Genomic DNA, 12,476 nt, shown 5'->3' with positions numbered 1-12,476 from the left:
TTGTTTTCGAAATAATTATCAAGGATTATTTAGGATTTTTTTCTAGTTTAAATAGAAGACAAATACAATAAAAAATAATATTGATCACTTAATAATTTTTTTATTTAAATAAAATATTTCTTACCTATCAATTTAAATTAGTTATAAAAAGGGTAAAGTATATTTTTTGTTTCTGAAATTTGATAAAAGTTTTGAAAATATTCTTAAGTTTTACTTTATTTCAACTAGAAATTTTCAATTTGTATCAAATATATCCCCTGACAGCTAATTTTTTAAAAAAATTAAGATCGATTCAACAACAATTTCATAAGAACAACCCTCAATATAAGGAAATCAAGTATAATTTTTATGCATTATTATTAGATTGGTCTTAAATTTTTTGAAAATTTAGCCGTCGAGGGCATATTTGATGCAAATGGAAAACATTTAGGACAAAATTAAAATAAAATAAAACTTAAGAGATATTTTTAAAACTTTTGCCAAACTTCAGAGACAAAAAATATACTTTATCCTTATAAAAAATTACCAATTTATATATTGAGTGTTAATTTCGTATTCAGAGACTGCAAAAATGATACATTCCATTTTCCAGTTGTTTTGTCGATTTTTAGCAAATCGATGGTGGTTCGATATCTAATGATCTGAGAGAAAAACCTATTCCTCTGTGCAGGTACTAATTTTCTAAAAGTGTATCAAAGCACCTCGAATTAGACGAATATCGAAATAGAAAATGAATTACAATTTGTAAAGAAACAAGATAAATTAAAAATAAAGTTTTCGAAAGAAGAAAATTGACTGAAAATCGGAAAGATTGCATTGAAATTTAAGAAAAGCAATAAAATGTCTTCAACTGAGTCAAAGGGTGAAAGATAAATTTACTTGAAAAGTAAAGTTTACAGAAAGATAAACTAAAAAGATAAAACATGGAAGGAACTCTACAGAAAAGAAACTCGATCGCAGACTCAGGAATTTGCAGGGGATGTGAGTGTGCTTGAGTGTTTTCTGAGTTAAAGTTCCAACCCTTATTTCCTAAAACTTTATAATATTTATAACTTTTTTTTTGTAACCAATCATTAATTACACAATGTTGTCTTGCGCATGCACTCTGATGAGCGGATAATTTGTACGCTTTTTGGCATTGTTTTTAGTATGTTTTTAGTATGATCTAGTTAGTTTTTAGTATATTTTTATTAGTTTTTAACTAAAATTCACTTTTCTGGACTTTACTATGAGTTTGTGTGTTTTTCTGTGATTTCAGGTATTTTCTGGCTGAAATTGAGGGACCTGAGCAAAAATCTGATTTAGAGACTAAAAAGGACTGCAAATGCTGTTGGATTCTGACCTCCCTGCACTCGAAGTGGATTTTCTGGAGCTACAGAAGCCCAATTGGTGCGCTCTCAACGGCGTTGGAAAGTAGACATCCTGGGCTTTCCAGCAATATATGATAGTCCATACTTTTCCCAAGATTTGATGGCCCAAACCGGCGTTCAAAGTCACCCTCAGGAATTCCAGCGTTAAACGCCGGAACTGGCACAAGAATGGGAGTTAAACGCCCAAACTGGCACCAAAGCTGATGTTTAACTCCAAGAAGAGTCTCTACACGAAAATGCTTCAATGCTCAGCCCAAGCACACACCAAGTGGGCCCGGAAGTGGATTTTTATGTCATTTACTCATCTCTGTAAACCTTAGGCTACTAGCTCTCTATATATAGGACCTTTTACTATTGTATTTTCAAACTTTTGATCATGTTTTTATGATTAAACCCTCATTGGGAGGCTGGCCTCACGGCCATGCCTAGACCTTGTTCTTATGTATTTTCAACGGTGGAGTTTCTACATACCATAGATTAAGGTGTGGAGCTCTGCTGTACCTCGAGTATTAATGCAATTACTATTGTTCTTCTATTCAATTCCGCTTGTTCTTGTTCTAAGATATCACTTGTTCTTCAACTTGATGAATGTGATGATCCGTGACACTCATCATCATTCTCACCTATGAACGTGTGACTGACAACCACCTCCGTTCTACCTTCGATTGGGTGAATATCTCTTGGATTCCTGATACACGATGCATGGTTGATCGCCTGACAACCGAGTGCTCGCCTGACAACCGAGCCAGCCATTCCGTGAGATCAGAGTCTTCGTGGTATAGGCTAGAACTGATGGCGGCATTCAAGAGAATCCAGAAGGTCTAACCTTGTCTGTGGTATTCTGAGTAGGATTCAATGATTGAATGACTGTGACGTGCTTCAAACTCCTGAGGGCGGGGCGTTAGTGACAGACGCAAAAGAATCACTGGATTCTATTCCGGCCTGATTGAGAACCGACAGATGGATAGCCGTGCTGTGACAGGGTGCGTTGAACATTTCCACTGAGAGGATGGGAGGTAGCCACTGACAACGGTGAAACCCTTGCATAAGCTTGCCATGGAAAGGAGTAAGAAGGATTGGATGAAGACAGTAGGAAAGCAGAGAGACGGAAGGGACACAGCATCTTCATGCGCTTATCTGAAATTCCCACCAATGAATTACATAAGTATCTCTATCTTTATCTTTATGTTTTATTCGTATATCACCCATATCCATTTGAGTTTGCCTGACTAAGATTTACAAGGTGACCATAGCTTGCTTCATACCAACAATCTCTGTGAGATCGACCCTTACTCGCGTAAGGTTTATTACTTGGACGACCCAGTACACTTGCTGGTTAGTTGTGCGAAGTTGTGTTTATGCCATGGTATTGAACACCAAGTTTTTGGGTTCATCACCGGGGATTAATTGAGTTGTGAAAAGTATTGATCACAATTTTGCATACCACACTCCCTGGTAACCGTTCCCACTCTTTCGCCAATGAAACGTTACCCATTAATTCCTCACGTGGTGAAAGTCCTTAATTTCTCTACTTATGTAACCGTTCGATTCATTTAATCCGATCGTCCATTCAGTTTCTCTTTCGAATATCCATTCGACTAAGCCCACTCAATTTAATGATGTGTCCAAAATCGAGCTTGTGTCAAGTAACTCTCAACTTATACCTACACGTGCACTTTTCAATATTTCGATCTAATTCACTCTAATCGAAATATTTTTCGACCAACAAATTGCCCCCTTGGATTAATGTGTTTGTTTTCGAAATCACGTTAAAAAACGAAACACTTAATACAAATTCAATTTCAAATTCCAATCTCCTGATTTAGTAATAATTACCATTTAACTTCCCATTAATACTGACCCGCTCGACACTTTTCCCGTGACTTGCGCTTTCTCTCTCCACCACTTCACCTTCTTCGCGAAGTTACTTCTTTTCTCTTTGAATTCTTTTTCCAATAACGGCTACAGTAACACTTCTTTTAAATTCGACACTTTTGCCTCCGTTCAATTTTTCTCGAACCTTTGCTTCCTGAATTCCTCTCGCATCAACCTTTCTTGCACAACCACTATTTCTCAATCCCCAGACTTCACTCTTTTCTGTTCTGCAATGGCCGCCTCATCATCTCATGCTACTACTCAAGACAAGGGTAAAGGTCCTGTGGTAGCACCACCAGTTCCACCAGCCCTTCATGTACTGAACCAAGTCAATGATGAAGTCATTGACAACCCACAACTTTAAATTAATGATACTAGCATCCTGATCGCTTTCACGGTAGGCAGAGATACCCATTATTTTCTTGGGCCTATCGAATCCTTAGAGAAAGCGAATAGGAAATTACCTTTCTTCCCTAGTGCTCAAGAGGAGGATTTGTTGATCAATCAAGCCCTCGATATCTCTTTCTTCATTAACCAGAAACCTTTTAGGAATAACCTAAAGATTAATCCTTGAGGAACCGACTTCACGGCTTGGCACCAGCGCCTTGCTCCCTCTAAAAGTGCTGCTTGGGGGGGCTCTGGGGATTCAGGAACTCCTAAGACTTTTCCACTTCTCACCTTCAACACTCCCTTGGATGATTGGAGCTGTAACATGCTTTTGGAACAGGACAACCAACAATTTTCACCTCCCCTGTGGAATGATTGGTATGTCCCTTCTGGATGTAGCTGCTATTACAGGGCTTCCAATAAATTTTCTAGACTGCATTTTTGACATGCAACCCAAACACCAATACAACATTGCATCTACCACTTCTTATAGTGATTTCATTGCCCATCACATGGGTGAAGAGGGAACTGCTGTCACAGATGACAAGCACGTAGCCTTTCTATTTTATTGGCTAAATGCCATCATTTTCTGTTCCTAAAGTGTCTAGATGTCGAAGTTTTTCCTCTCCTTGGCTGCTCTGCTTCATGAAAGGAATACTCTTAATTTGGCTAAGCTTCTTCTAGGGTATATTTATGAAGAGCTTGGTCAATTTGTGAATTGTCTCCGAAACAATTATCTGATAAGTACAGGTGGTTCTCTCTGGCTTCTCCAACTATGGCTCAATGCCATTTTTGAAAAATATATGACGAAGCCTGGAAGTGGTGCTACCGATAAACAGCATATCGAAGGCTTTCGATTGGCTGATTATAAACCAAATTTTCCAAATACACAATCAGATGAAAACCGATTCTGGGCTATCTCTTTCCTCTTCCATTCTTGTAAAGATTTTTATAACGAAAACCTCAATTTCGCCCCTTTTTACGTCGAAATTGTGGTCCTATATGGCTCGACCGTTTGCTTTTTCCACATGATGCTGATGAAAATGAACTGCCTAATAGAAATTGGGCAAATTTGCTGGCCGTTCAAGTAATTCCTACAGGGCTGTCCCAGCACAAAAAAGAAAATTTCAAGATAACCCTGTATGCCCCCCATCTCACAGCCAGGCAACTAGGTTTCTCACAAGCCATTCCAACCTCTCTTCCTCAAAACAACAAACTATTTTGCCACATTACTCTGACATCTCAAAGTGAACTTGATTTCTGCCTCCTAACAAATCAACAGCAAAGGGAGCATTTCAATTTCCTTGTTTATGATCGCCGTTCATATATCACCAAGTCTTGTTTCGAATGGTGGACTGCCTACTACTCAAGGTATAGTCGCACTTCAGAGAAAATGCAACAATCTGCTATTCGAACAGCCCCTGCTGTTGAAGGTTCTTCCAAGAAATCTCAAAAAAGAAAAGCTGACACCACAGCCTCTTCACGACAACCACAACACAAGAGTCGAAGGACTCCCACCAGGACTTCCAAAAGGGTAATTATTTCTATATATACCCATGCACTCAAAATTGAAATATTCTGAACATCACATTTACTTAACAACACTCAATTTTGATTTTTTTTTCTATTAATTACGGTTGCAACCATCAAGTGAGAGCTCTGATGGAAGTGAGGAACCATCCAGAACATCCTTGCTGCTTCCTCTCAATCAAAGGATACAGCTGATTCAGATCCTGGTCCTCAATTAATTCGAAAACCAAGACTCATTCTGGTAACATTACTATTTCTACATATATTTTATTTTTGAGTTAGAATAAATCTTAACTTATAACTGTGTACCTTTCATCTTAGCCCACTACTGCTTCTCACTCAATCACATCTCCTTTGGCACCTCATCAATCACTTCAACAACAACAACATGATCAGGGGCAATCCACATCTCATGATTCAATCCAAGCTATAGAGTCTGTCCAGCCACTACAGGTCGCTTTTCCACCTCGCACTGGGATACAAGTGATTAATCTAACAACAAAACAAACTCTGCACTCACCAACACGAACTCTGAGCACTGGACATACTTCTCCTACCAACCAGGCTGCACTTTCTGCTAAAGGTCAAGTAGCCCCTGACTCTAATTCTGTTTTTTGAGTTGCCAAAACCACTACTTCCGATTCTCCTCCATCCAGAGTCTCAGAGACCTTTCCTTCTCCTCCAAGAGCATCCAGTCCTCCCCCATCAAACTGAATTTTAAACTCCTCCTGATCAAGGACTGGGTGTTTCTTCTGAACCTACAAGTGCCACTTTGGCTAGCCTGATCTCCATCCTAAATCAAGCCATTCAAGAGGACGAAGTGCCTATTCCTGCCCCAGTACTCCCCAGACCTTCTACATCTAGTCCTTCATTCGAGTTGAGTGCTGATACTTGAGAACAACTTTGGTCCCTTCTTAAACTTTTGGATCATCCACCTGTTGCATGGATCAATGATGCAATTCTCAACCAGCTCTTATCTGATCTTTTGAATTTTGCCTTTGAACTTCCATCTTCTACTCCATACTCTGCCATAGTCTGCCAATTCAAACAACTTGCCAACAACAGCGCAGCTTTCCAACACAAACTTCAAGAACTCAAAAATGAGGAAGCTAAAATCAAAACTGAAGTAGAAAGTTATACTGCAGCCCTTCAACCTATTAAAACTTCTCGAGCGGTATTTGATTTGAGAATCTCTTAGGCTATTTTTGTTCAAGCCTATTATGACAAGGAAGAGACAAAACTCGAACTGGAATTGGTCCAGATCAATAAAAAACTTGCTAAAATACGCAAGAGAAGAGCTAATATAGCCAAACCTCTGACCACTGCCCAGCAAGAACACCAACAACTCATTCAAGAAATTGTTTCTATTGAGACCAAGCAAGAAGAATGTGGAAGACTACTTGACAAGGTTCAATATAAAAAATTCAGGCATGCTGAGGCACTTTCAGTTCTGGATCATGAGAGAGCAAAGCTACGTTCAGACTTGGCAAGTCTCATGGCACCTCCTACCTCTTAAATTTCAATATTTGTAATTGTTTTACTTCCTTTCGGATTTATGCACTTCAACTTTAATTTAGCAAACTATAATATTGCTTTAAGTATTTTCCATTAATCGAGTCAATTATGTTTCCCGATTCGATATCTTTGATCTTATATGCATTTCCTGAATACAATCATATCACTTGGAAAGGACCTTCCCAAGTATGGGACCATTTGCCAAGAAATCTCAATTTCTTTTCCATTGGCAAAATAACCTTTAGAACCAACTCACCTATACTGAAATCTTTTCTCTTATTCGACGATTATAACTTCGAGCAACACTTTCTTTTTGTCGAATCATATTCTCAAGTGCCAAGATTCGCTCTGAATCTAATTCATTCAACTCATCAAACACTACATTCCAGTAATTATCGACTGACTAATCATTTTGTTTCAATACTCTCAAAGTATTTAAATTAATTTCTAGTGGTAGCACTGCATCATGGCCATAAACCAATTTATAGGGTGAAGTACTTGTTGACCCCCTTGGTGAATTTTGATAAGCCCACAATACCTAGCTTAAAGTTTTATGCCACGTTCGGGGTCTATTCCCAATATGTTTCTTGATCAGATTTATCAAGATTTATTTGCTGCCTCTACTTGACCATTAGTTTGTACATAATAAGGACTTGAAGTAACTATATTGATATTCCTCGAGGCAGCAAAATTTTTAATTCGCTGACCAGTAAACATAGTTCCTTGATCAGTGCTCAATGTTTGAGAAATTCCAAATCGATGGATTATATGTTCCTCAATGAAATCTATTATTTTATTTTGACCAACCTCTATTAGAGGAACTGCTTCAACCCATTTTGTAAAATAATCAATTGCTACTAAGATAAATTTATGCTGTTTCGATGAAGGAGGGTGAATTAACCCAATCAGACCAAAAGCCCAACCTTTAAATGGCCATGGTTTTATGATCGAGTGCAACTCAGATGCTGTGATCTGTTGTATCGAACCATGCTTTTGACACTCCTGACATGCCTTTGCATAATCAATATAATTTTTTATTATGGATGGCCAATACACGTGATTGCGATATAACACCCATTTCTTCTTTTCTCCTGCATGATGGGCACCACATATCCCATTATGGACTTCGCCCAAAGCAATATTTTGATCATCTTGGCCTAAACATCTCGAAAAATTTCCATCGATCCCTTTCTTATACAACTCATCAGCCATCAAGACAAAATTTATTGCTTGCAGTTTTATCTTTCTATCGACTGGAATACTGGGATTCCTTAAATACTGAGCAATAGGCTTTCTCCAATCAGTATCTTTCCATTCATCTATGCACAAAACCTCTCTTTTATTCGCATGCACTAATATTTGATGGATACTAGCCAATTTTTTAAGAGTTTCTAGACCGATTCTATATCTCGAAGCGATTTGGACTAATTCATTAGCAATTTCATTATGAATCCTTGGGATGTGAACCAAAAAAACTTTTTAAAATGAGGTTAACAACTCCCAAGCAGTTGTTAAATACTTTTGCAACTTCTCATTATTGCATTTGAACTCCTTCGATAATTGTTTCAAAACCAACTGAGAATCCCCTAATATTTGAACTTTCATAGCCCCTTTACTAATTAATATTTCGAGACCAAAAATCAAAGCTTCGTACTCTGCCACATTATTCGATCAAGGATATTTTAATTCAAACAAGAATTCTGATGGAATCCCTCTGGTGAGATAATAAGAATTTCAACCCCTGCACCATCTTTACGCTTTGATCCATCAAAATATAACTTCCAATAATCGACTTCAATGTCGATTACATTTGCCCCCTGGTCATTCAGATCTTTCAAATTATCTATAAGAAAATCTGTAATGACCTGAACTTTCACAGCTTTGGTCGGGACATACTGTAAATCAAACTTTGTCAAGGCTAGCATCCATTTTCCTAAACATCCTCGTAACATTGGGAAACTCAACATGTATTTGATGAGATCAGTTTGTGCTATAACCTTCACTAATTTAGCCACCATATAACATTTTAGTTTCATACAGGCATAATATAAAGACAAACATAATTTTTCTATCAGGGAATACCTTTCGATATCGATTAGCACCCGAGCAAGGTAATAAATTGCCCGCTCACGCCCATCCTCATCATCTTGGGCTAACATACACCCAAATGTATTCATAGATGCTGCAATATATAATTTTAAGGGCTCATATGGGTGAACATTTGCCATAATCAGAGCCTTCGATAAACAAGCCTTTATCGAATCAAACGTTTGTTGATGCTCATTTCTCCATTTGAACTGTGAATCACTCTTTAATTTAACTAAAGGTGCAAACACTCGAGTTTGATCAGAATGATTCGAAATGAACCTTCTAAGATAATTCACTTTTCCTAGGAAAGATTACACTTCTTCCTTTGATTTAGGCGCAGAGAATGCTAATATTGCATCAGCCTTGCTTTTATCGATTGTAATTCCTTTCTTATGAACCGCAAAACCTAGGAAATTCCCAGCAGACACACCAAATGCACATTTCAAAAGGTTCATCTTTAATCCCTTCTTTTTCATGGTCATAAATGCCTTTCTAAAGTGATTAATGTGTTGATTCACTGAGACCGATTTAACCATGACATCATTGATATATACTTTCATAAAATTTCCAATATACTCATGAAATATAGTATTTATTGGTCGCTGGTAAGTTGCACCAGCATTTATTAAACCAAAAGGCATAATCACCCGTTCATAAGTGCCTAACGCTCCAAGACAACGAAAAGCAGTTTTGGACACGTTATCTTCCGCAATGAAGATTTTGTTATAACCCGAATAACCGTCCATAAAACTTAGAATTTCGTTTTCCGCTACAGAATCGATCAACATAACTGCAATCGGCATAAAGTATTCATCCTTCAGAGTAGCATTATTCAAATCTCGAAAATCAATGCATACTCTCAATTCCCATTTTTCTTCATCACAGGGACGATATTTGAGACCCATTCAATATAACGTGCAGTTTAAATAAATTTTGTTTTAATCAAGCATTCTATTTCTTTTTTAATTTTTTTATTGATTTCTGGAGCAAAAAGTCTTGGAGTTTGCTTCATAGGTCTTGCATTTGGTTTTAATGCTAATCAATGTTCTACAAGTGAATGATCGAAACCAGGTATCTCATGATAATCCCAAGCAAAATAATCTTTAAACTCATGTAAAAGATGAAAAAGTTCAATTCGAAAAGGATCAACGAGATCCTTACAAATATAAGTAATTTGAATATCATCAAAAGTTCCCAAATTAATTTCTTTTAAGGGATCTTGATATTCAAATCCCTTAAAATGCTCCTCATCTTTTACAGAGTATTTTTTAAAACCCAAAGATTCTAAATCATAGATGTAGTCAAAAATAAAATCAACAACTTCATTAGAATTAGGATGAACTTGATTATCATTGATATTATTTTGATTTTTAACACAATGTGCCTCTGCTATTAGATCAGCAGTTTGGCTTATAGCATCACTTCCATTACATAAAGAAGGAACATGTAAACAATGACTAAACTCGACTGAAGATATTGAGTTGATACAGTTATTATTAAAAGAACTTCTAACCCTACGTGGTTTTACCTCATCGAAAGAATCATCTTTATTTTCTACATGAAGAAAATTACTTAAATAATTATGCAAAGTTACCAGATAAATGGAAACTTCCTCAACCTGTTCCATAGGAAATCTTCAAAGGAGACAATCCCAGCCAGTTGGAGTGAAATTCAACTCTGGGTAGCGCAACTTTACTGCCAAACCTTCTGAGGACAAGTAACAACCTTCACAATTATAAGAGTTCAGTATCCTGTCAACATTCAAAGACTTTAACTTAGGATTATACATCCTGAAATCAGCATGCAGCTGTTCAACATAAAGGTTCGAATATGCCTTAATGATTTCAGGCTTGCCATCCTTCATCCAAAGAAGAACACTTTGATGCACAGTAGAAGGTACAACTCCCACACCATGGATCCAATCTCGCCCCAGTAAAGCATTATAACTTTCTTTTGATGAAATCACCACGAACACAGTGTTTCATTCGGATGATCCAACCTTAACACTTAGAGTGACCAGACCTTATGCTGGAGTCGAAGCCCCCACTAAAGTCCGTTACAGCAATGTTTGTGGGAACCAAATCATCAGGATGCTTTCCAACCTTCATCAGCATCCTTTCTGGCAATAGACTATTGCTGCCCCACCATTAATTAGGACTTTATTTACTTTGATCCCACTCAAAGTAGTGGTTATATAGAGCAGACGGAGATGAGACATTTATTTTTCAGTAGGCCGAAGAAAATACCCCGGCTCATCTTCAATTCGGATGAAGGAAAAAGCTTTTTCATCCTCCATATCATAATCTTCCTCTGGGTCACCTTCATATTCCCCCAGGTACTCAGTTGGAATAATTGAAATCGTTCTAATCATATCATCATCCCCTTCTTCGAAGTATTCTTCATCGACATCAACCTCCTTGCCTTTGTCAACCTCTAAAGGCTGAGCTACTGCTTTGCCTTTTTCTATCTTTGCAGGAGATGAAATTTCCTTTGGACATGTCTCTCCGTCAGAAGGAAAGACAATTTGGGAATGCACGGAAAGCGTTACCCCCTTGCTTACTTCTGCCTGAGGCTTCTTATTCTGATTGAAGTTTCTTCTTCCTCCTCTACCTATTCGATACCCTCTGGCTCGACCACGATAGTAAGGATATTGGTTTCGAAGAGGTCCCCGATGTCCCCACTGTGGATTGCAACGATAAAGAGCATCCCACTTCTGGAACTCTTGGCAGTTTTGAATCCATTAAACACCTATAGCCTGAGATCGGCTCAAAGGTGTAACCACATTTTGTTGAGGGGTCTTAGAACTCTGACCCTCCATATGCCTAACTGGCTGCCTCTGACGAGCCTGCTCTTCTCTATGAGTTAGCTCCTTCTTCATTCTTTCTTTTCAAAGATTGTTGCAGCTTCAGCATCAAAAATAGCATTACACCGTGGACACAGAGATACATCCCTGTCTTTAATCAAAAACAGCATTAAAAACAGCATCACTCTGAAACATGGTTCAACAAAACTAGCATCAGCATCGAAGGGATCAACATCAACCTTCATTTCCTTCTTGCCATCATCAAACTTCAACCGTCCCTCCATTATAGCTTCTTGAATTAAGTCCCTAAAATGAACACAACTATTAGTCGAATGACTGGTTGCTTGGTGAAACTTGCAATAAGGTTTTTCTTTTAAATCTTTCACCAAAAGTAAAATTCTACCCTCAGGCAGAATTAATTGTTTATCTTTAAGCAACACATAAAAAATCTGATCATATTTTGAAATATCAAAACTATACTTTTTTCACTTTTCAATTTTGATTCGTTTGACTTTTCATTACTAGGAAGCTTTCAAAGTAAGGAGCAAACATATGGAGGGCCCTTTTTACGTTCAGCCAAATCGACCTCTGTTTCGAAATCGAGTTCCTCTTTTGAGGACTCCATAGTCACATAAGCAACTTTCTCCTTTCGAGTAAAAGGTTTATTCTTTGATCTTTGCTTACTTTTATATTTTTCCTTCTCCTTTTTCATGAGTTTGGTCTGACGAACCTTTTCAGCCAAATGAGCTAAATCAGGGATATGCACATTAAGCAATTTTCGGCGCATATAAAATCCTAGCCCCATAGTTGCTATTTTCACCACTTCGCTCTCAGGTAATGAAACATAGCATCTACTTCTAGCGTTCTTAAAACGTATCATATAATCGTTAATGGTTTCACCATCTTCA

The 12,476-nt window shown here is 37.6% G+C and overlaps 1 protein-coding gene across 1 annotated transcript; it reads right to left on the bottom strand.

The window, feature by feature from the left end:
• Nucleotides 1-7,277: 7,277 nt before the first annotated feature.
• Nucleotides 7,278-8,695, bottom strand: LOC140174714 (uncharacterized). Its single transcript, XM_072200214.1, has 3 exons — nucleotides 8,425-8,695; nucleotides 8,197-8,332; nucleotides 7,278-8,130 (listed from the first exon to the last, which is right to left on the bottom strand). The coding sequence occupies exons 1-3, from the start codon at nucleotides 8,693-8,695 to the stop codon at nucleotides 7,278-7,280; spliced, it is 1,260 nt and encodes a 419-aa protein (XP_072056315.1).
• Between the last annotated feature and the right edge of the window lie 3,781 nt (nucleotides 8,696-12,476).

The sequence above is a fragment of the Arachis hypogaea genome, chromosome 8 (assembly GCF_003086295.3).
Source record: "Arachis hypogaea cultivar Tifrunner chromosome 8, arahy.Tifrunner.gnm2.J5K5, whole genome shotgun sequence".
NCBI lineage: Eukaryota > Viridiplantae > Streptophyta > Magnoliopsida > Fabales > Fabaceae > Arachis > Arachis hypogaea.
Note: the sequence above shows the minus strand (reverse complement) of the source record. Positions and strands in the feature narration are given on the sequence as shown.